This window comes from Peromyscus eremicus, chromosome 5, assembly GCF_949786415.1.
Source record: "Peromyscus eremicus chromosome 5, PerEre_H2_v1, whole genome shotgun sequence".
Lineage (NCBI taxonomy): Eukaryota > Metazoa > Chordata > Mammalia > Rodentia > Cricetidae > Peromyscus > Peromyscus eremicus.
This window is the reverse complement of record NC_081420.1, coordinates 132493191-132518531: the sequence shown is the minus strand read 5'-3', so window position 1 is coordinate 132518531 and position 25341 is coordinate 132493191. Positions and strand designations below refer to the sequence as shown.

Genomic DNA, 25341 nt, shown 5'->3' with positions numbered 1-25341 from the left:
GTCATTAACATAATGTGCTACCCAATTGGCCCCTATCTCTCTTCGTTTCCCGGACATCAAAGTGGCACAGAGCGCGAGTGTAATTGGGCCTTGCTGGCCTGTCAGACCCCGTCAGCCTGATGACTGCTGCTTTTGCTAAAAAGCTTCTAGGCATGATAATTAATGGGGGTAGGGAACGGAAGTCTGGGAAATGTAAAACTTTGGACATTTCTCTATGAATATTTTATTAATTTGAATAATCATAAGTTAACAGTATCAATTTGATGTATAATACATCGATTAGAAACCTTGTTTCAGAGCCTCAAAATAGACGTCAAAACTGAGAACCTGCACTTGCATTGAAAAATTAATCCTTTTGCATCATTGTCAAGTTTATCACTTAAAAAGTGTGTCCACTTTCCACAACAAAATATATGCCGTCAGCTCATGGGTGTTGTATGGCTCTTCTTAGCTGTCCACTTGACTATGTCTGGAATTAACTAAAACCCAAGTAGCTGGGTTTTAGTTAATTCCAGATATAGTCAAGTTGTGAGGGATTTGAAGTAGGAAGACCCACTTTCAATATAGATCTTTTGAGGTGAGAAGGTATACCTTCTATCTGGGCCACACCTTCTGGTGGCCAACTATAGAAAGGACACGGAAGAAGGAAGTTTGCTCTCTGCTTGTGCTCACTCTGGCTGGCAAGTCCATGCCTTCACTGGCATTAGAGTCTGCTTCAGGATTCCAGTGTATACTGAAGACCAGCTGAGACATCCAGTCTCAGTAGCAACTACTGGATTCTTGGACCTTCCATTGGTAGAGAGCCATTGTTGGACTAGCTGGACCACAGCCTGTAAGACACTCTAATAAATCCCCTTTCTATAGATAGATAGATAGATAGATTCATTCTATCGGTTCTGTTCTTCTAAAGAACCCTGACTAATGTAGGTGTGTTCAACATGTTTGCAGGTAAGAACTGCAAATGGCAGGGACAGAGAGTGGGCTTTAGTGTGCAGGACACCTCGATACCACCCACTGGAATGCCATCACTCAACAATAAGCTGACATGCCCAGCTGCTGCAGAGATGATATCAGCAAATACATTTTAAAACTTCAAAGATCAAGATGGAAAAAATGTCCTAGTTTTAGAATTCACCTATTAAAAAATTATCAAATGACTTAAGAATCTTATATGATATCCTACCATTGGGTAATAAGCCCCTCTCAGTGTTTTAGGTATAAAAACTTAAGCTAACAAGTAGGTTGTTTTTTTTTTTTTTTTGAGACAGTAAGTAGGTTTTTAAGTATGTTTTATATAAAACCAGAACTGTTGCCTTGTTTTGCTGATAAGGATTGCTTTTAAAACTACTTTATGTTTTTTAACCTAATCTTTAGTGTGCTATGAGCAGCTTAGCTACACTGCTCACCAGTTTGTTGTCTGTGTTCTCTACAGGGGGAGATTGAGTGGTTTCACAGAGACCATGTAATATGAAGTGCCAAAAGAAAAATTGTCAACTCCTAATTTATTGGATGGGATGTGCTTAGTAAATTTCCGTAGGAGACCATAGATTAGACTAAGCATCTACACTGGGCTAAGAAGACTGAACTAGTGTAGACCAAATCACAGTAACTGAGTTTTGTTTAGTCCTGAAAGGCCACATAGCCAATTACTCAAACGATAACAGGTAGTCAAACAGTAACCAGTTGGCTGATTAGAGAGGTAGGAACCAGTTAAGTTAGTTTCTGGGTTTCACATGGGTTTTGGTGACTGGCGTCTGATCATGTGGCTGGCTGGTATTCTCAGAATGTGCTCAGTGTACAGATCAGCTGGCTCTTGTTTGTTCAGGTAAGTTCTACTAGATTTAGTGTCCAAGGAACTTTACCTTTAGACGATTAAACAGAAGCTGTTGTTTGTTTATAATTTATATTCTTAATCTGTGGGTCGTTACTCTTTTGGAGGTTGAATGAGCCTTTACAGGGGTCACATATCAAATATTTACATTACAGTTCATAACCGTAGCAAAATTACAGCTATGAAGTAGCAATGAAAATAATTTTATGGTTTGGGGTCACCACAATATGAGGAACTGTATTAAAGGGTCCCAGCATTAGGAACATTGAGAACCACTGTGTTAGACTGTTCCTAATGATGACACTGCAAAAGATTGCCTCTGAAAAAGAAATTAAATTATTTTAAGTTATTTAGTACTAATCCCGTACTAAAATTTCACATGACTAAAGAACAGTTTAATGTGGACATTCTGGAATTTCTCCGCAAGTAGCAGAGAAGATCAGTGAACACAAGATGAGTGCATGGTGACTGGGTAAACCTCGAACCAGCAGTGTCCATATCATCTGACAGTTTGTGAGAGAGGCACACCCTGGAGCCCTACCCAACCCAGGCGCATCAGAGGTTTTAAGAAGGGCCCCAAACCTCTGTTGTAGCGTGTAATTCTGGGGTACTAGTGGGTGAGGACAGCTGTAAGGAAAAGCAGTACTCTCCACCCTTGGGTGCCATGAAAATCATCTAGGGGCATTTTGCCGGGACCCAGCCTCTCCCCATGTCAGTGCAACCAGCACAGCACCTGGAGCTCCCCAGGGAGTCTAACAAGCAGCCCTGACTGAGAGCCACAGTGTGACACCTGTTCCAGTGCTGGTCCAGGTGCAGCAGCAGATCAGTCACTGGAGCCAGGGCGAGGGGCTTCTTAAAACCTCTCCTTCCTTCACACACCACCATAGTAAACCATGTGGATATAGACATCCTTGTTTGACATGAAAAATCTTACAAGCCATGTATTAGAAGTGGTAATAAGCCTTTCTAATTTGCTGACCCTTACAGACACACTAGTTTTCACGGAGTAGAGGGACATAAGAACATTTTAAAGTAAGCACTCTCAGCTACCCCTAGTATCACTTTAACCCATCGCTGACGTTTTCAGTGTTTAGGTTTGTTCAGTGTGGCACATGTTAACAGAACTTGTTAGTAAAGAGAGGTTATCCACTAATGAAAACTGGCTTGGCTTTGTTCGTTAACAGCATTACCTTGGCACTGAGTTCTGGAGACACACCATCTTCCTATATCTTCTTATTTCTCCCAAATAATTACCATTTTCAAAAAGCAAAACTTTTCAATGCCCATGTGAAGATGAGTTTGGGGAGAAGAGGGAGGGGTCCTGGGAGTCGAACCCAGAGCCGTGTACTGTGCACCAACACTGAGCAACATCCTTCGCATTTGGTTTTATTGAAGCAGCATCTAATTAGGTAGCCCAGACTGGCTGAAGTTCACAGTCTTCCTCTCAGCCTCCCGAGTGATGGGATTAAAGCCTGTACCACCATTCCTCTCAAAAGAGGATATTAGTCCTGCTACACAGAAGCCTTGGGACTGGTATAAAGTCAGGAGGCCTTCTTTGAATCTTTGGAATGGCTTTTCCCACCCCCAGCCTGAAGGAAGGCAGTAGAAGATTCCTCTAGTCAGTTTGCATTCCTTACACAGCCTCTGCCACCATCAGTAGTGAGTGTGATTGTTGGAATCACTCTTTTGTACTTAGCACCTCAGTTAAAACTAACTCTTCAATGGTACAGCTGTAGATCATCACCTTCTATTTCTGTTTTGTTTCTACTGCTTTGTTACAAAGAACCAAGTCCCACCTATTAAGTCTCCTACAGGCAGACATTGTGGTATTTTGCACACTCAGTATATTAGTTTGCATTCCTGTTGCTGTGATAAAATATCATGAGCAAAAGCACATTGGAGAGAACCGGGTTTATTTTGCTTACGTTACAGTCCATCATTAAGGGAAGCCAAGGCTCCAGGAGCTTGAAGCAAATCCCATGGAGGAGTGCTGCTTGCTGGTTTGGTTCCGTGGCTTGTTTTGCTTCCTTCCATATACAGCCCAGACCCATCCATCTAGGGATAGCACTGTTCACAGTGGGCTGGGACCTCCTGTGTCAGCAATCAAGAAAATGGCCCGCAGGCCAGACTGATATAGACAATAAACCAGGTGTGTCTAGATTTGTGTCAACCTGACAAAAAACAGCACAAAAAAACCAAACAATGATTCCATTATCATATATGTAATATAAGTGAACAAGAGTTAGAATGATTTGACTAAGATAAGTAAATCTCAAAAACATAACATTGGATGACAAAATTACTTATGAAATGACTAATAGTGTATGCTACCACCAATGGAAAACCTAAGAATAGAAAAGAATGTCATATGCTGGTTATGGACACAACAGACATAGAAAATATGACTGTATGCTTTGGGATGATACTGCCAATTTCAGAACAGAGATCCTCTGGAAAGTAGGAAAGACAGGAGAATGTGGCATTTGGGGGATTTGCTTTTATTAATATTACTGTTAATATTCATTTCTTCAGTAAAAGGATTGACTTATACATAGCAAAACATGGCATTTTTGTAAGACAGTGGGTACTTAGAAAGCCAAATTATTTTCTGTACTTTTCTCACATTGTCATGTTTTATAATTGAAAAATTAAATGTGAAGCCAGCAAGATGGCGTAGTGGATAAAGGTGCCATTGCCAAGCCTGACTACCTGAGTTCAGTCCTCAGGACCCACACGGTAGAAAAGAATGACTCCCTCAAATTGTCCTCTGGCCACAAACTCACTGTGGCATTTGAGTACTGTGGCACATACACATGTGTGCGCGCACACACATACACACACACACACACACACACACACACACAAATAAATGTAGTTTTAAAAATTAAATACACAGAAAATTGAATGCCATCTCATTACAGAAATTGAGACTAAAATTAAACATATCTATAACCTCACCATTGTTAGATGCAATCTTACTGGCTGAGACAAGTTGTAAAGCATTATCACGAGTCATTCTCACAGAAAGCCGTGATACTGTGTGTAGGGTTGTCAGGCTAGAGCACTTTTCTAAAAACAGTCAAGTGACAGAGTGCCCATTTGGTATATACAAGGTCCTAGGTTCAATCCCTAGCACTGGAGAAAACAGCCAGCCAACCCCACTGTGTCACTGGAGTGTCTAAATTCAGATGAAGAATTAGGCAGGATGCTGTGAGATCAAACATGGAAATTTTCAGCTTGCTAATAACAACCTCGATAACAATATAGAGAACTGTGGCTGGATGTAAAGTAGCATCAGTCAGGGCAGTAGTGGAACGGAGCCAAAATCATTTTTCTCTGAGTAATACAAGCTGTCATCACGTTTCCAGATCATTCAGTCACATAATGTGTAGTGTCCATCTATACTGACACTAAAAATAAGTCGTATGCAGTTCTTACTTGAGTCACTTCTGTTACTTCTGCTCACCACGGTCACAATTTATAAATGTTCTTCTTACATGCTGATGTTGACATCCTCTAACTACGGGAGCTGATGGGGCAACTGGTGAACATGACAGTGATGGAATGCATCAACTTACCTAGTACCAAAGGTCCACACCAATAAAGAGGAAACAGCAGGAAAAGCTCGAGCCTGTACCATCTGGCTACTGCATCTTGTAGATGCTAATGCTGTGCAGGGCTGTCACATGTCCTTTACTTTTGTTATACTAAACAGACCTTAGAAGGCTTCTACTAAAAAGGACTGCCCCCTTTGTGTGCATACGAGTGTGTGTGTGTGTGTGTGTGTGTGTGTGTGTGTGTGTGTGTGTGTGTAGGTGTGTATGTTTGAGACAGAATCTCACTTATGTGCCCAGGCTAGCCTCAGACTCATGTTGATCCTCCTGCCTTAGCTCCTAAGTGCTGAGACCATTCCCACCTTCATCCACTGTCTTCTCAATCATTACATTATTACTCCTAATTCTCTTGGTTAAAGTGTCTTTATTGTGACAAATTTCAAACATATAGAAGAGTTAAAGTAATACTACCTTGCCACCCAGATTCAGTGTATTAATCATTCAGATAGTCTTCCCCAATTAAAATCTAGAATAATAAGCGGTTTTTGCAGTAGTTAAAAATCACCCATTTCCCAAAATGTATCACACATAAACATTTTTCAAATGAGAAAGTCCTAGAAATAGCAGCTTCAATAGTTCTGACAATATAAAAGATATTCTGGCTATAGAGCAGATATTCATTCTCCGGTTTCCCACTAAATGTTTATTGTGAGCCAACTGTGTGCAGGTATTGGTAAGGATGTTAAACCACAGACAGGTAAGCTTGTGTCTCACTACCTGGGCTCACGGTCTATAGAGAAGCAGCTAGGTGAGGACTCCATGCAGGTCCATACAGCGGGTCCAAGAAACAGTGAGAGCTGTGGGAGAAAGCTGTCAGCAGCCACACAGAGGTCAGCACAAAGTGTATGGTCACAGTGACTGGATTTTGTCCTCTGAAAAAGATTATTTCAGACAAAATAAACTACAGATGCAAAAAACAAACAATATACCCAGCACACCGTGACTTGAGGGGATGGCTAGAGTATAGGATAGTAGAAAGATTTTCAAGCAAAGTAAAAGGTAATATGGTTGGGACTATAGGCAAGAGATTAGAGGTCAGGCTTCCTGCCTCATGCCTTACATGTGTCTTTCGTGATCATGAGAGTAATCTACTTCCTGGGTGTGCACAATAGTGGTCCCCACTGTCCGCTGAACTTTCTTACAGTCGGTTTCCTGTTGCTAACAAGTTATCTGTTATATCAGTCCTGTCCAGTTTCTCCCTCACTCTGTCAAGTTTCTACTTTTTAATAACTAAAATTCCATTGTATTAAAAGAATCTAAAGACGTTTCTCAAATACTAAATGAGGAGAGGGGCCAATGGCTGCACACTGTGTGAAAAATCAAATGCTTTCGACAGTTCAGCCAAGCACTGCAGTAGGAAGGAAAATGAACAGAAATGCTGATCTATATGGTATAGTTGAGGGGAGAGATGCAAACAGCAAGAAGACTCAGACCTTCCAGCTGTAGACAACAGCAGTCAAAAGGTGATGCTGTTGGCTGAGGTAGAAACGCCAGAGCACAAATGAAACAGGGGAAGAGAGAGAAAATGCAGCCACGCAGCTGCCGGGCCTCTTCATCTCCAGCTCTTCCTACATGAACCAGTTAAACTTTGACTTGAACGTAGCAGATTCAATCAAGTGTTCAAATAAATTGCCTAGTACCATTACTGACAATTATAATGCTTGAAAAATGTCTTCTTCAGAGCTTGCTTTCTGGGCATAGATGATTTGCCATTCACCCCTTTAGAGCTCTAACAACATCAAATGAACAAAGTCACCATGACTTGCACTCATAGGACTGAGCAGAAAATTAGATATTGGGGTGGGAGAAGCTGCCAAAATAGCAAAACGGGAGCAGAATGAAAAATAGACAAATAGGTTTAAATGCTTTTTTTTTTTTTGATAATTCAGTGTATTTTCCTTTTGTTGCTACCTTTGGAGAATTCCTCATAGTCCTGACAACCCAAATTAGCTCTTAAAATCATGCAAGTTTCTGCTTGGGAATCATATAGTTAATATAGCATTGATAAAATATAAAATAATGTCTTAAATATATTAGGGTCTTGTGCTATTTTAAAATTCATTTGTGTCATCATACATCATAAAGAGTTTTGAATTCTTGCCTCCACAAGCTGGAATGAGTGTATGCTTCTTCCTTCCAGCTATTTCCTCTCCTGCTTTTGTGCAGAAGCATAAACATTTTCTAAGGTTCTATTGATATGTAATTCTAAGCTGCCTATATTCCCGTTCCCATTTGCATTGTGCTTTTACTCATGCCTGCATTATAAAATATATGTGAGCACTTCTTGCAACCACAGTACATTTTAAGGAAAAAACAGTGTCATTTAAGATATTTCCCTTACCATGTAGTCTCCGCCAGTCAGAGGGCTTTTCTGAGCTGAGGTTAGACAATAGCACCAACTTCATTTTTTATGCACGTGAACAGAGAGGGCTTGAGGTTATTAGTTGAAACCGAGTAACCTTTCCAGGCTTTCATCTCTTTCTTTTCAAATTTGAATATGAAAAGCATATTCAAGTCAAAGACCATCACTTTAATGACATTTGGCAGTCATTTGATTTATTAGGTTTTAGAAAAAATTTTCCTTTAAATATTTCATCATACTATGCTAATCCTAGTAATATTGCCAGCTGCAGCCTTGTACCTGTATTAGTGGAGACAGAATGGTGTGGAATTTTCTCTGTCATCCTAGTAAAATTTCCATGAATCTACTGAATAATAAAATAACCTTATTGAAATATTCAGATTTCAGTTTTTAGTTAAAGTGTCTTAGAATGCATAATAAAAGAAAATGTCTTTTGAAAGAAGGGGGTAAAATTACTTCATCAAATATTGAGGGGGTTGACAGCAATGGAGTGGTTCTTTGTGGAGGCATACTTTCAATAGGATATTGAAATTTTCTTTAATTTGCTTAATTACATCCTGTAAAATGTCCACATCATCACTATGGTGGGTTTACATGCTGGTATACACTTAACAATGAATTTTACAACCTGGTCACAAAACAAATGTTATTTTCATGTTTTTCTAATTATTACTTTAAGTTTATATGATTGACAGTATCGTGGCTTTGATAGTAAAGAATAATTTTTAAATAACAAATTTTAAATTGTGAGAAACAAATTTAACTGAGGAAAGATTGTAGTGTGATCAAATATTAAAGTCATAGTTGTCAATTAAAGTCATTCCTCAAAGAACATTTCCAAATCTCATGTTAATGTCTGTGGAGTCTGGAGAATATCAAACAAATGTCATTTTAATTCTTCAGTCTATAAATGTGAAAGGGAAAATAAATTGCAAGAAGTAATATGTAAACTTAGATATAAGATTTTGTTTCTTTTGTTTGAAAATGTGTTACTTACTGAATGAAGTAAATTATGGCAGGAATGTGAAAATGAGCTGTAGCTTCTGCCTCCGTTGTTATAGATTGATATAGCTATATATATTAGCATAATAGTGCTAAAGTGTTCAACAGGCTTTGATCACTGCATAATTGAGTGTTCCCAGGTACTGCAGATGAAATAAAGCAGTGATAAACATGTACTTCATTACCTAGTTTGAAACAAGGCCAACTGATACTTGTCATTCTAAAAGCCATCGGAGATGAAGACCTCATAATCTTCACTCCTCATAGACTACCAGTGGGGTATTTATAGCCTCAAATGTAAATCAGGAGACGATTGCCATGACACTGTTAACTTCAAACCCTGGGGCATTAGAATCTCATTCTCTCTGTGTGTCATGAATAATCTATCATGTGGAATGTACAGTAGTGTACACTGCATTCCAGAAAAGAAACCCATTGGCTGCAACATTTTATTTTAAACTAATAGTGGAATAGAATAAAGGATTTTTTTTTCATTTGATTATTTTGCTTTTGTTGTTTTTGTTTTACTCTTTAAACAGCCATCAGAGGAAATTCGGATTGAGATCATAGCTCTGAGCCTTAATGATTCTCGAATAACCAGGGATGACACTATCCAACGGCTGTTCATTGAGTGTCGGTTCTACAGTCTTCCCGCTGAAGAGACACCTGTGTCACTGCCAAAACCCAAGCATGGGCAGTGGGTCTACTATAACTATACCAATGGTACGTGTGATTTATTTGTGATATAGACTTTTATGTGGGTTTTTCTTTCGTGAAGTAAGCTAAGGTAATATGCATAGAGTTTAAATCTCTGATGTGCACATGCAGAGAAGTCTTGTCAGACTAGATTAATAAAAGCCAACACTGTAGCATAACAATTCAGAAAAGTACTTTGAAGCCATTGTAAAACTATGAGAAAACACAGACAATTAGAAAGTGGTATCTGGCTGTACCTACTATATTATGGTGTCTACAAGAAATGCCACCCACCTAGGTCTACTGTTGAATTTTAATTTAAAAACCTGACATTGTAACGGGGCGGAGGGTGATGTGCTAGGCTTTTTCTTGGTTACAGCATTCAGATTGTATAGTATCCTGATTGTGGGGTGCCTTTTTGGTCAGTGCCTTCCCGTCAATGTTTCTGTGCTGCCTAATACAGTGATGCATAATCTCTTAACCATTGCAGCAGGCAGATTTCTCTTCTAGGGCTTGCTCTACCTACCAGTTAACATAAGTCTTTTGGACCAACACAGACCCAATAAGCACCTTGAGAATGCTCAGATCAATCAGTTCTTAGGAGTTTTTCATATTACATGATCAACAATGTAGAATCAGAGGAAAAACAAAGGTCAGATCAAGCTACCTTCATCAAGAGTCGAAACAACTTAGAACATTCTCTGGAGTCCGTGAAAGCACGAAGATGGGACTGCCTAGCTTTTATTGAATCAGGCCATCTCATTCAGGTTGGACACTGTCTTAGTTACTTCTCCGTTGCTGTGAAGAGACACCATGATGAAGGCAACTTATAGAAGAAAGAGTTTGTTAGGGGTTTATAGCTTCAGAGGGTAGTCCATGACCATCAGAGTAGGGACAGTGGCAGCACATGGGCATGGCTAAGAGATTACATACTGAGACAGCAAACATGAGGCAGACAAGGAGCCAGCTGGACTGGTGTTGGCCTTTGAAACCTCAAAGCTTCCTCCCAATGGCACACTCCCTCCAACAAGGCCACACTCCTAGTCCTTCCCAAACAGTTCCACCAACTGTGGGCCAAGCATTGAAACCTGAGCATATGAGAGCCATTCTCATTCAAACCACCACAAGAACCACGATGACGATGATGATGATGATAATGTTTTAAGATAGTCTCTCTCTATGTAGCCCTAGCTGTCCTGGAGCTGGCTATATAGGCCAGACTGACTGGCCTTGAACTCTCATAGATCCCCCTGCCTCTGCTTCTCAAGTGCTGGAATTAAAAGCATGACCCACCAAACCAACTACTAAGTTTTTTTTTTTTTGCCAGTCTTAGAAACTGCATTGTAAGAAACACATATAGTCTTGTTGCTGTGGCAGCAGAATTACAGATGATCATGCCTACTCAAAACTCTGACCTTTTTAGAAATATGTTCATAGTTTGAGGCAGTAATCTTGAGGACCCAGAGATCTGCTCTAATCTTATCTGTATGTGCAATTCTCACTAAGTGTAAACTTGGTCCAGATATGTTGATCCCCTGGTTCCTTCATTTCTTATTTAAAGACAAAGTGATGTTTAAGATCACTTCCAGCTAAAACTCCACAAGTGATGGCTTGAAAAATTGTCTGAGAAGTAAGTGCTGTGGTCAGGACTCTAGGTGCACCCTTTCACTCATTTGCTGTCAAAGAAACATTCCCAAAAGTATTTTCTCAAGTTTCCTCAGGATATTCAATTGCACAGTACCAGAAAAATAAACCATATCAGAATATTAGTAGTAGTAAAAAGAGATATTCAGTTAATTTTAACGAGGATACCCCAAGGAAAGAGATAGACTTTGCCTTTTATTGTTCTATAAAGGTCGCCAGCACAGTGTTCAGCTAGACTGGCAACAGATTGTTCTTGAGAAGTTGTCTGTACACTGAGAAATGTGGCCAGATAGCACAGCAGATGTTTCCATTTGCCTAGAAAGCATACCCAATTCTTCTTCAGATCAAACCTGTGATACATGCTGACGCCTCCTAGGTTTTGTGCACATGAGTTGTAGAGGTCTGGCTAGGATCTTGCTGCCAGGTCACTTTATTTCTCCCTTTTATTACAAGGCCTCTACTATCTGATTGGTGGTTTAAGAGTTGCTTATGTTTCTAAGGAATTAGCCATTTGATTGTGGGGAGGTCTCTTTTAGAATAGAAAAAAAATTCAGTAGCAATATTTATTATACTTAAGTTTCTGTTCTTGTCTATTGAGTTTTGACTAATTGACCGTTTGTGAGCATCTTTGTGAATAGGGAAAGAAATACACTCAGCTCTTAAAACTGATGTTGTTTCCTATGAAAAACTGAAGTCCCAGGTCATCAGAAAATTTGAGAAATAGTAACCTTGTTAGCATTTTTTTGTCATTTAGGTAGGACGTGGGAATATTCATTCTTTAATCGTTATACCTGTATCACTGTTGCAGAGAGACTTCCTTGAATCATTGGTTAATAAATACTATTGTAATGTAACTAATTATTGTACTATTTACCACTCACTTGTTACTTAGAGAAAGTTGATATAATACAGCCTTACAGCTTCCAAATTTCATTGAAAGTTAATGAAAGTCATTTTATTTCCAAATCAGCTTTTGAAATCCAATGGAAGATTTAGGGCACAATTAAGACATACTCTCTTGTGTGAACACTCTACCCACAGAGAGGTTCACTGAACCCAGCTCTGATTTGACTCTTCATTATGATCTGAATCACACAAAAGGAACTTGAATGCCAAGGCCTAAATTAGGTACATAAGATGACTGGAATAAACTAGCAATCCCCAGGATCATTCATAATCAAATTCAGTCTTTATGAAGAGGTGTTAATGTTAGCTCCATGTGCATACAAGAGTATTTTCTTAGGGCTACTGTTACTGAAAAAACTGAAGTTCAATTCACTTGATAGACGTTAGTAGCAAGAATAAAACATTTGCATTTTATTGGGCTTGGAAATATACTCTGAGAATGCTGAGTAAAGAAAATAGTTTTTTGGGGGGAAAGATTAATGGTAGGCCTGAAGAAGGTTGTCTGGGCTGAATAAAGCTTTCTGGGGAATTGACAGTGGAAAGAAGAAAGATTAATGAAATCGGCTGAGGTTTTTATGAGACTTGTGCAGATCTGGACCCCTAGTCTCTGAGGATTGAGCAGTCTATCTTTTGGAACAATTAAAGTTTAATTCAGAAAATGAAAAGGATGTAGAACATCAGATTTTGTTACTAATAGGAAGAGAAATTTGGCAAAGATAAAGATTACAGGGGTGATAATATTTTAATATAAAAGTTATCAAAGGTTCAAGGTTAACAACCTCCTCTAACACTCTGCATCTCTCTTGCATTTGATATTGATGGAGAATGTGCAGATTTCTTCAGTCTACCAGACTGAGGGTTTTTTTACTGTATTTAATCGACACAATAATTATAAATGTTGAGGTGCAGATATCGTCAGTGCTAGGTTGCTTGTCTAACAAGCATGAGGCCCTAAGTTCAAACCCTGAACCCTAGTAAAAATAAAGCTATACTTCTTTACAGGGTACCACATGATATTTCCATACATATACGCAGCACTCCGTGTTCATCTCAGACTAAGCCTGTCTGCTTTTGCTAATGTTTAATCCTTCTTTGTGGTAAAAATATTCATAATCCTTTGCTCTTTGAAATAGTCATTCTGTACAGTGTATACCAGAACTTCCTTCTCCTATCTAATATAACCTGGGACACACTGATCAACCTTTCCTATCCCTCCCATCTTTTCCCCAAGCTTCTGGAATCCATTATTCTGTTCTTAACCTCTCTGAGATCAACTTCTTTAGATTCCACATGTATTAGATACCACAGCTTATTTGACTGGACATAATGCTCTCCAACGTCCCCCAATCCCATTTGTGTTGTCACAACTAACAGAATTTTATCCTTTATGTTACTGAAAGTTATTAAATTGGGTGGTAATTGGAGATTAGCTTGAGTTTGGACTATCATTTTTTTTGCACTTGTTTTTTGGGGTGAGTCAGGATTTCTTTTGGTTTTTGTTTGTTAGTTTGTTTTGTTTTTTTATTAAGGAATTTTTTTATTCATTTTATATACCAATCACAGATTGCCCTCTCCTCCCTACACCCACCCCTCCCGCCTCCTTCCCCCAACCCACACCCCATTCCTTCCTCCAACAAGGCAAGGTCTCCTATGGGAAGTCTACAGAGCCTGGTACATTCAGGAGAGTCAAGTCCAAGACCCTCCCTTTGCATTAAGGCTGTACAAGGTGTCCCACCATAGGTAGTGGGCTCCAGAAAGCCAGCTCATGCACCAGGGATGGATCCTAATCCTACTACCAGGGATCCCTTAAGCAGATCAAACTACATAACTGTCTCGCTTATGCAGAGGACCTAGTCCAGTCCCATAGAGACTCCACAGCTGTTGGTCTAAAGTTTATGAGTTCCCACTAGTTTGGTTTGGTTGTCTCTGTAGGTTTCCCCATCATGATCTTGATGCCCCTTGCTCATAGAATCCCTCTTCTCTCTCTTTGACTAGACTCCTGGAGCTTGATCTGATGCTTGTTTGTGAATCTCTGCATCTGCTTCCATCAGTTACTGGATAAGGCTCTATGATGACAGTTAGGGTACTCACTGATCTGATTACTGGGGTAAGCCAGTTCAGGCATCCTCTCCACTACTGCTGGTAGTCTAAGCTGGGGCCATCCTTGTGGATTCTTGGGAACTTCCCCAGCACCCTGTCTCTCCCCATCCCCATGACTTCTCCCTCCATCATAAACTATCATATTTTTTTAAGTATGTGCTTTTGTGAAGTTTATGTCAAAACTTAGCAAGTGCTAGACAAATGTGATTTCTCATGGAAATGTGAGTTAAACACTATAACTTTGAGAGAGTCAATTACTTTTAGTATCTACCATAATTACATTTTAAAGAGTGTATTTAAAATTGAAATTATTTTTTTAAATGTGCATCTATTATTTCAGAATCCCACATGAATCTTGGTGTTCACAGCATCATAGGGCCATGTGTCATAATCATAGGTAGCCAAAGTATCCTTCTTTCCCACAGCATTCAACACAGAGTGTTTAGTACTTCTTGATCTCGTTTAAAAATTGGGTGAAGGAATGTTGGTCTGAGATGGTTCTTGGTGTATGGTACCCTGACCAGCATCGATAACAGCGAAAAGAAGGATGTTCGAATGGCAAATTCTTGGGCTATGCCGCAGATGCCGGGAATCAGAAATGAAACTCTGAGGTTCAGCACAGTAATCCACATTTTACCAAGCCATCCAAGTAGCTGGGACGTGTGTTAAATACCGAGAACCACTAAGCTAAACTCAGAAGCCCAATCTAGGCTATGTTTGTACAAATAGGCACAATTCCAAGTTGGTATGCTTTTGTAAAACTAAATATATTGGTTATGAACTAGAATTTTATTTTCAAAAATGAATTTTTAAGAGTCAACCAAAATATTTAAGTCAACTTGATGGATCTAATCAATATTCCTTTATGGAACAATGAGAAGGCCAGTGGGTGGCCCAGCTCAGCTACAGACCTCTCCCCATTCCAGCCTTGGACCAACAACATGCCCAGTTGAAATGCCAGGAGAAGCTTAGCTGCAGGGGAGCGACGGAGCCACAGACACTAGAGAGCTCTCGCTGCACTACAACAAGGCTCTGGCCTTCTCGGGTCTGCGTCGCCATCTGTAAAACCTTGTGGTTGAGTGTGGTACCTAGTGCAAAACGTCACTCAGTAAACGCACAGCAGGGTGGTGCAGAAACATAGTTGGGGAGTTGTTTTATTTTTGAAGGTTAAACATGTTTTTATTTTGAAGGTTAAACGTGTGTCTCAGCAGTTCTACCTCAGTGTAAATAGCAGAAAGAATCAAAAGATACAAGCACATAATGAGCCATGTGTTCACTGCTCCTGACAGCTAGAGGGAGAAACAACCCACAAGTCTATCACAGGATGATTGGGAAAACAAAGTCTTGTGTGCATAGAGTGGAATGTAATTCAGCATTACATATGATACATGCTGCAGCAGAGATGAGCCTTGAAAATATTACTGCTAAGAGAATAAGCCAGAGATAAAAAGACATACGTGTGATTCCACTTAGAGGAGGTACATCGAGACAGAAAGGAAATGAAAAGTCACTGATTAGTAGGTAGATTTTCAGTTGGAGATGAGGGAAGGATTCTAGAGAGAAAAAGTAGTGACAGTGTTTGCCGTGTCTACATTCAATGTCAATGAACATGCTATAAAGTGGTTAAAATGCTACATTTTAAGTTGTATGTATGTTACCACAAATTGAAATTCATCAAAACTAATCTAAGTTTAATTGAAAGACCTTTTTATTTGAATTTGAATGATGGAGTTGGAAATTCAGAGGCTTTAATACAAAGAAAATATTTTTATTTATGTATCAAAGACTTAAGAAATTGTTTGAAAAAAAAAGAAATTGTTATTTGATAAGTGTAGCTGGAGTTACCTCCAGTCCCGCCTGGGCCCACAGCCAAATAAACACACAGACGCTTGTATTATTTAAACTGTTTGGCCTAGTGGCTCAGGCTTCTTGCTATCTAGTTCTTATATCTTAAATTAACCCATTTCTATAAATCTATACCTTGCCACATGGCTCGTGGCTTACTGGTATCGTACATCATGCTTCTCATGGCAGCGGCTGGCAGCATCTCCTGACTCAGCCTTCCGTTTCCCAGAATTCTCCTCTCTCTTATACTTCCTGCCTGGCTACTGGCCAATCAGCATTTTATTTATCAATCAATCAGAGCAACACATTCACAGCACACAGAAAGACATCCCCAGCAGATAAGGGTAACAGAGTTCATGTCATGATACATGTCAGTCTGAAAAGCTATAGAGATTTGTCATTGTTTCTGCCTTAGTTTTTTTTTTTTTTTTTTAACTTACTAAGTATGAGTGAGAAAGAGATTGTGGGCATATGTGTGCACACCCTACCTCAGTTTTTCTTCTAAATTACGTTCATTATTCTGGCCATCAAATGTTATAAATCAATATGACTTATAAGCTTTGGGATTATGAAGTAGAAGAATACATGATAAGCCAGATATTGAATTAGCAAAAAAAAAAAAAATCCTGGTAAGTTTGATATACTGACAGCCTCTAAAACTAAGGTACTGACCCACAGCACTAGGAAAATTTATCTACTAAGATGACTTTCTGTAGTGGTCAGGAAACACTCAAATCATTTGTGTTGGTCTCTGCAAATTTCAGTAGCTATAATGAACTCCACACGGTATGGCCAACTGTAAGGACAGAGGCCTTAGTTCTCCAGAGCTGAGTGACTTGCCTGCTGTTTCTCCAATGATTTCTACTTCTCCTAGCCACTAAGTTACCTCTTTACAGGCAGCTTGTCTCCCACTCCATGTGCCTAACTCCCACAGGGCACCTTTGAATTTTGGTTAATATTGTTCAGGGAGTCAATAGCATGATCATTTGGCGCTGAACTGAAACTGTCCTTGGAAACATTGGTGGTGAAATTTGTGTCCCCACTGGAACCTGAGGGAGCACGAGCTCCAGAGTCATCCCGGCACTGTCCCTGTGTGCACTTGCAGTCATACAAGAGCCCTAAGCCCAGACTGGCATGTAGAAGAGGAAAGTCTTCTGCTGAAAAAGCAGGGTGCCAGATGCACACTGTGTGTACAGCCCGTCCGCACTGCCATCCTCCAGGTGGTACTGTGTGTACAGCCCGTCCACACTGCCATCCTCCAGATGTGCACTGTGTGTACAGCCCGTCCGCACTGCCATCCTACAAAGCCATGAAGACCCCAGTTTTTCTGTCAGGTCTGCCAGAGCCATTAGCAGGCAGTGGTGGTGATGAGGCTCTCCGATGTTGTGTATCCTTTCTAACAGTGTGCACATCAACCTGCCAGTAGCATGACACTTGATCACATTCAGATTGGATTTGGATTTGTCAGACACGCAGCAAGGTGGCATGACGTGTGTCTTTAAAAACAGTATTTATGGAGGACAGGATGATGCCAATGGAGTGTAGGTCTGAGTGACTTCCTTGTATGGACCTGTTCTTTCTTTTGCTATAGTGATCTACCTGGATAAAGAAAACAACCCAGCGGAGAGAGACATGTTAAAAGCCATACTGCAAAGGCAAGAACTGCCTCACAGAAGGTACTTACAGCAAGTTCACATAAAGCAAATCTCTGTGTCCTTTCTTTCTGGAATGTAGGAATTTCCTTGCAGTTTTGTTATTAACAAAGAAGTTTGAAAATGAAGACGTGTATGGCGGGGGGGCGTGTAGCTCAGTGGTAGAGTGCTTGCTTAGCATGAGTGAGGTACTAAGTTTGGTTCCAGGCACCACAGAAAATGAGAAAAGGCCACAGTAACCACAGTAACTCCTACACCCCAACATTGTTCCTTCAAAAATGGCTAACTGTCCCTCACAGACACAAGTGTTCATGTCATTTTCTCATGAGAGCTTAGTGTGGACCACAGAGGGAAATGCTTACCTAGTGAGTGCTGGCATGCTACTCAACCTCCCTGTGCTGAAGAAAGGGATGGCGTGCCCCTTCCCACATGGGACACTAAGGAATGCTCTCTCCTGTTGTTAATACTCAGAGGTGGTTCTCTAGTTTGAGAATTTTCTTTCTCGGATGAAAGCCCTGATCAATACTGGTGCTAACTTACCAGCCTCGGCTAGGGGAACACCATTCTTCCTAGGCATGGCAAACGTAGTAGACAACCATAGTGAATTGCTCATAGTGCCTTTGCATGCTGTCCCATCTGCATTTGGAAGTATACAATTGTTTTAAACAGTGATACATTGAAATAAAACCTTAAAAATCATTAACTTAGGGCTGAAGAGATGGCTCGGTGGGGAAGAGCGAGCACTGGCTGTCCTTCCAGAGGGTTTGGATTCGGGTACCTGCACCACCATGTGCTTCATAACCATCTACTCCAGTCCCAGGAGATCTGACACCCTCTTCTGGCCTCCATGGTACTACATGCACATGGAACATAGACAGACAGACAGACAGACAGACAGACAGACATTCAGGCAAACACTTGGATACATAAAATGAAAGTAAATAAAATACCAAAAAGTTTTTTTTCCATTATTAATTTTAGGTAGAGTTTTGAGTCTGATTCAAGTTCCCTTTTGGTTTCTTTTTCTTGACTAAAAGTTGTACTGAGAAAATCCACCAATGAGGAAGATAAACTGTGATGACAAGTAAATGAATAAATTAATTACATGCTGTGATGATTAGAATAAAAATTGAACACAAGGTATGGTGGCACTCACCTTTAATCTTAGGACTTGGGAGGCAGAAGCAGGTGGATCTCTGTTAGAGGCCAGTCCAGTCTACATAACAAGTTACAGGCTAGCCAGAGCTACTTAGTGAGGACCCTTAAAAAAATAAAGAGGCCGGGCGGTGGTGGCGCACGCCTTTAATCCCAGCACTCGGGAGGCAGAGCCAGGCGGATCTCTGTGAGTTCGAGGCCAGCCTGGGCTACCAAGTGAGTTCCAGGAAAAGGCGCAAAGCTACACAGAGAAACCCTGTCTCGAAAAACCAAAAAAAAAAAATAATAAAAAAAAAAATAAAATAAAGAGGAAGGAAGAAGATTGAACAAGTTAAATGCTAAAAGAGAAGATAAAAGTGAAAGCCAATCTGAGAAGGTGACATTTAACCTGATTTATGAAGGTTGAAGGGATTCAGTCGAGATACAAGAGCCTGGGACATATGGTTCCAGGCTGAGGGAATGCCAGGCAGGAAGGATAATGTAGAAGGCATTCTGGGATAGATGGGAGGGCTAGCAACGCTGGGCCCAGAATTAGGGTTGCAGGAAGACACAGCTGGAGAGCACTTGGTGTTTGCACCCCCCAGATGTGCATCTGGGCCCTCAGGCAGGCCAGGAGCCCTTAGGAGGCATGCACCCAGGCCCCATTTGTTCTGACTGGCCGAAAGTAGGTTAGGAGGGATGCTTGGCCACGTGAATTTGTGGAGACATGTTAGTTTTAAATTCATCAAATCCCTTTTGAGTTTAACTTTCTAGTTCTTTCATTGGTTTTGTTTATTTGTTTTTTAATGCTGGGAATGGAAGCCAAGTTCTTGCCACGGTCCATGTGAGGCAGGAGTTTTAACGCTGATCTGCACCCTAGATCTGTGGATTTTATTTGACCTCTCATTTAGTCTCTCTAGAATTTAAAGCCAGGAATATTGCATTTCCACATCCCTAGTCCTTTTTATAGGACTTAGAAGGTTTTTTAATTTTGTCTCAGAATTCATGCACACTCAGTGAAGGTAATAGCCCTCCTTTATAAGATGATGCAGGTATGAGCTCAGAATCTGAGATTGAAGTGCATTGGGTGTCAAGGTACCTAAAGTACCTGGAAATAGCCCGTTACTCTACACCCTGGAGAGCCGTTCTCCTCTGTGTCCCATTCCGTAGGATGCTCTCTGCCAGCACTGTTAGAAGGGTGTGCCGTGTCACTCACCCTGCAACAGTGGCCTCTGTTTTCATTTTTTTTTTCATTTCTCCTTTCCACACTACATTCATTCTAGGACAACTTGGTGGTTGTTGTTCATGCGTGTTTGGCGTGCATGTCTATATATGTACCATGTGTATGCTGTGCCTGCAGAGGCCAAAAAAGGGCATTGGGTCCCCTGGAACTGAAGTTATAGATATTTGTGAGCAGCCATGTGGGTGCTGGGACTGAAACCCAAGTCCTCTACAAGAGCAGCCATCTTGAGCTCTATTAACAGTCATTTTGTTTAATTGAGTAAGTAGGTGATTTGACAATCTGTTGAAATAGCCTTCCTTCACTTACTCAGCCCGCTGTGTTCTAGACTCTGGTTATTTATATCGTTCCATCTGATCCTCACAGGAGCCCTCCCTGTTCATAGCTCTAATTGTCCTCATTGCACAGAGAAGAAAACTGAAATCAAGGAGACTTGCATGATTTCTCCAGCATCACACAGCTGTCTATGTATAGCAGTAGAATGTAAACTAAGGATGAATGTCCTAACCACCCATCTGAATCCCCATATCCTGTACATCATGTAAAATACTTAGACCACTTGACAGTCTGGATCCATGTTCTGTGATTTCTGTGTAAACGGGTGTTAACTTTCATTTTGACTTAAGAGATTTCTGTTTTCTAATCTCTTCCAATTCTTTTCCTAGCCAAAAACGGGGCTTGTAAAAGAATGAAATGCTGAATGTTGTCTTCAGCAAGTTGGTTAGAGACATTGTCATGTTTACCTATCAGCATTTGGAAAGGATTTCATTTGTGTTTTTCAAGGTCTGATTTCTCAGGGGCTTCGATTTTTCTGTTTCTTGTTTTGTTTCTGATTTGGGATAGATATGTTTCACAGAATTTAAAATGGTAAGGTTTATAAGCATCCATGGTTTAAGCTATGCTGCCAAGACATATCAAAAGAGTACTTAACTGTAAATTCCTGTCATTTGGTCAATCCAAGTGTGTTTGGCCTCAGCACAAGCCACTAATTCAAATCAGTTCCATCAGAGCCCTGCAATTATGTGTCTAAAAGTAAAGTAGAACTTGGATGCTGTGGTTGTATGTTAAAAGGTTGCTAAAGCAATACGAATATCTGATACAGTCGTTGGGCAGAGCTTAGCCTTTCTCTGTGGGCATTCAGACCGCTCCCCAGGCAGTGCAACCTCTGCATTTTGTAGGACAACACAGACAGTTGGGTAGATTGCTTGCTACCAACCCCAGAGTTGTACAACGGGGGATGGGGAGGAGAAGCATTTGTTTCTATCAAAAATGCTGACTGTGTAACCTACCATGGCCTTTATGAGCTTCACCCTTTTAGTCTTAAAAGTAGAGGTATCAAAATACCAGATTTGGTGTAATGAACATTGGGTCCTTCCCTTTGCCTGGTCATTTTCTTTGATTCTGGAGATAATTACCAGGCTTAAAAAGGAGATTGGTGCTCATTGGAAAGCTGGGTGAGCTCTGAGCTTCTAATAGTTCAGTTAAGATATCTGCCTAAGGTAATTCCCTTTCTACTGGTGTCATTGAAAACATCACCGTTTCACACATAGTTGTGTGTGTGTGTGTGTGTGTGTGTGTGTGTGTCCATGACCTTCTCTGTCCTGTGCCTTCTTAGTGTGCGCTTCACCGTGGTCAGTGACCCTCCTGAGGACGAACAGGACCTAGAGTGTGAGGACATCGGCATTGCTCATGTTGACCTCATTGATGTGTTCCAGAAAGGGAGAGACATCACCCAACAGGACATTGATGGTATGAATGCAAGCATGGCTCTGTCTGCACAGCCACCAGCTGCCAAAGGGTCAGGCTCTGGATTCAGACTTCTTTCTGCTCCCTGGGAGCAGCAAAGGCTGTGCAGTTCAAGCTAACAGCTGCTGTAGCTGGGAGCCTGTCACTGCACCCTCCCCTTCCCTTCCCCATCCTTCTGTGACTAATAGAAATGTGTAAATAATTGAGCTTCGAGGGAATAACTAACGCTTTTCTTAGTGTTGAGGCTAAGACATGTAGCCTTAATCTTGTTGTTCGAAACCATGCCAGCCTCTTCTCGAGGCTTCTCTAGTTCAGGGCTGGAGGCAAAGGGTGTGTCCCCTCTGCTAACTCTAGGATTCTAGCAGATAGGGTGTTCCTCACAAAACTGTGTCCTAGATTTTTACCTTGCTAGGTATCAGTCCCAGCTGTGCCTCATTTCTCCTTTTCTTACATCACACAATTACACTTTATAAACCATAACCAAGGACGGCCCTGGCCACTCACAATCAGTTGAGAAACTCATTGCTTCTGCTTTGAGCTGGCTAAATTAACAGCCCTCTCTAGGATGATGTGCTGGGTTTGTTGATTTACCTGTTGAGGCCACAATCAAATCACTTTATGAGCACTTCCTAAGGACCAGGATGGCAGCAATGTGGGGCTACCTGCCCCAGCCACATGACAGGTTCTTGGAAGTCCAGATTGAGCCAAATGATTGCCCAAATTAAACCAAATAAATATGTGGGAGCATGTTTGGAAGCATCCATAGAGTATGCACATCTAGCTTGGTGGCAGCTAGTTATATTTTGTTTGACACGGAGCAAAAGATGAGAGAATTCAAATGCTCATATAACCTTAGTAAACTCTCTGGGACCAAGAGTCTAACAGAAATCACCAAAGTCAATCTCTTACAGTCAGCTCTGCTTAGTGACCCACCTTCTCCTGTGAGACCACGGAGTCACACTCTGCTGACACCCAGCTGTTAGGTCCATGTTTCAGAAGCCAGTCCAATGACCAGGCACTGTTCCTAGTAGCATTTTAATACCTTGTTCTGTATCATATGCAAGTGAGTGGTCTCTAAGAAAGATAAAAGCTCAGGAGAATAAGCTGGGTAGCAGTGGGCCACTGCACATCCAGTGGACCCCTTCTCCACCTACATGCCTACCAAGTTTTCTCTGAAGGTTTCCTCACAACAGTTCTTGGAAGTAACACATACACTACTCAGAGCAGTGGTTGTAGTTCATCTATTCAGGAGGCTGAGACTGGAGGAACACTTGATCCATCCCATCATTAAAGTTCAAAGAAATAAGAAGAAACCTCAAGACCCATAAGCACTATCAAACGTACAAACTCCAGCATTCTGGCCTTGAATCCCTAGAAAATGTCTCCCCAGCTGATAGGGTGCAGGGACTGACCTGGCATACACCAGGCTGTATTTAAAGAGGCCTCAGGATTTAAGTAGTCTGCCTTTGGGGCATCACTGATAGCTCTCCTGAGGAAAGTCCACATTCACTCAAAAAGTGAACCTCAGACCCTCAGAGCCAATTCACAGATGTATTAAGGTTTGTGGGTCCAACATTTTGTTTTTCCTAATGCTGATTGCATAATACCTTTGCAGTGGTTTGGAGGTCTGAAGTTGGTTATTCACGCAGTGTGTTAGAAAAAATTTTGACCATGTGTGAATAGCTATAGCCTTTCACTTGGTAAGCTTCAAGATTACATATAAAATGTGTGTCTTCATACATGTAGTGCTCACACAACTGTGTTCATCTCAAAGCTGTGTGAACTAGCCTAGCGTGTCTTTGACCTTGCTGCTGTCTTCTCCTCAGTTGTTGATGCCCGAGCAGACGGAGGGAGCATCGGCAAGCTGAAGGTGACCGTGAAGGCACTCCATGCCCTACGGTCTGTCTACGAGCAATACAGAGAGGACTTGGAGGCTTGAAAGAAGGCAGCCTACTTCTGAGAACATGCCACATGAAAGCTCCAGGATGAGATTTTGAGTAATCACTCTGCTGTATGTAATCTATAATTCATGGGAGCTGAGGAGGAGTGCCTAGGCTTGAATGTTCAAGTTTTGTTTAGTTTTTTTTGTTTGTTTGTTTATTTTTCTATCCCTTCTTCCCCATGACTGCCACCCCTTAGGACTTGAGTGCTCCTCAGTGGGCTACCTTCTCAATAATTTATATCAACATGATAGAATGAAATATCTATTTACATTTGCAACGTTTTCTTACGAAGAACTGGGAGTAGTTCCCATTTTTATTTTTCATAAGGAAAAGCTAAATCTTAGGAAACCTATGAAAAAGAAATACTTTTTATGTTATTCCTAATCATCCCACTAAATGGAAAGCCACTGATTAGCCTCATTAAGACTTTTATACTGTGAAGATTTTATTAGAAGCAATATATGAAAATTACTTGGATTAATGTGTTAATCTTCTTCTTTAAAATGCTAATATCCACTTTATGCACATTAAAGCTCAGTATGCATTTTCTTTGATGCATGCAGCTTCTATCAATTAAATATAAAGAAGGACACTTGGCACCAACTTAGTAAATTACTCTCAGTTTTTGTTGTTTTTCATAAACATTGTAGTCATTCCAGGTCCTATGGTACCAGTGTGTTTGTGATGCTGATATGGGACCCAAGACTGTACTCATTTAAAGATAGATAGATAGAAAGATAGATAGAAAGATAGATAGATAGATAGGTAGGTAGATAGATAGATAGATAGATAGATAGATAGATAGATAGATAGATAGATAGACAGACAGAAAACTCATACTTTACAAACTAAAGTTATTACATAGAAAAAATTAAAGTATGACTCAAATTCTAAAATGTTTAGTTAGACATGAAAGGAGACCCTTTTTTATCATTTTTTAAACTTACATCAAGCTTATACAATGCTGGGATGTATCTGGATATGCAGACCCTCAAAAAGCAGCTCCAAAAGTTAATTTCTAGCTTTTACACAGTCTTGCTGAAGGGTTTAATTGATATTTTTAATGGAGCTGTGAATCAGTGCTGCAAAGGAATTGTCTCTGGGGGTCTGAGATATAATGCATTTCATTTTTTAATTTACTTTTTTATTTGTCGTTTTCTTCAAAGGATTTTTATAGGCTGTGGGTTTTCACTGTTTGCAAACAGACTATTCCTTCTTAAGCATATGTAAAGTATTCAGGGAGATAAGTAATTTATTAAAATCTACCTAATTTGCCGTGCTATATTAAATCTCTGCTTCAGTGATCACAGACCATTTCATTTAGAGAATTAGGCATTCCCTCTTTGTGTGATTAGAGCCCTGGAAAATGAGTTCTTTGCTCCTATTTGTGAACATTCAAAGCCTGCTAATGGCAGGAAGATGGGATAGATTATGAGACAATTCATTACAGTTCAACAGGGGAAAAAGCAGCTATAATGCAAAAATGCAAGTCTGAATATCAGTGTATAGTTGAACCATCTGCTCTAACGGCTTCAGTGATGACTCCTCCTTGGGAGGCTTTGAAATGACATCCATACGATATTAATTTGTTGGCATACTTTGTGGGACCAGTAGAGTATGATCTGA

At 40.5% G+C, this 25341-nt stretch overlaps 1 protein-coding gene across 3 annotated transcripts in view; it reads left to right on the top strand.

Moving 5' to 3' along the window:
• Positions 1 to 24307, top strand: part of Rpgrip1l (RPGRIP1 like) — a 97245-nt gene extending 72938 nt beyond the window's left edge. For all 3 annotated transcript variants that reach the window (XM_059264548.1, XM_059264549.1, XM_059264547.1), the window contains exons 23-26: positions 9349 to 9532; positions 17592 to 17676; positions 21642 to 21775; positions 23599 to 24307. In XM_059264548.1, coding sequence (XP_059120531.1) covers positions 9349 to 9532; positions 17592 to 17676; positions 21642 to 21775; positions 23599 to 23711 — 516 coding nt within the window. In that variant the 3' untranslated portion in view covers positions 23712 to 24307. The remainder of the gene's footprint in view (positions 1 to 9348; positions 9533 to 17591; positions 17677 to 21641; positions 21776 to 23598) is intronic.
• The last annotated feature ends 1034 nt before the right edge of the window (positions 24308 to 25341 follow it).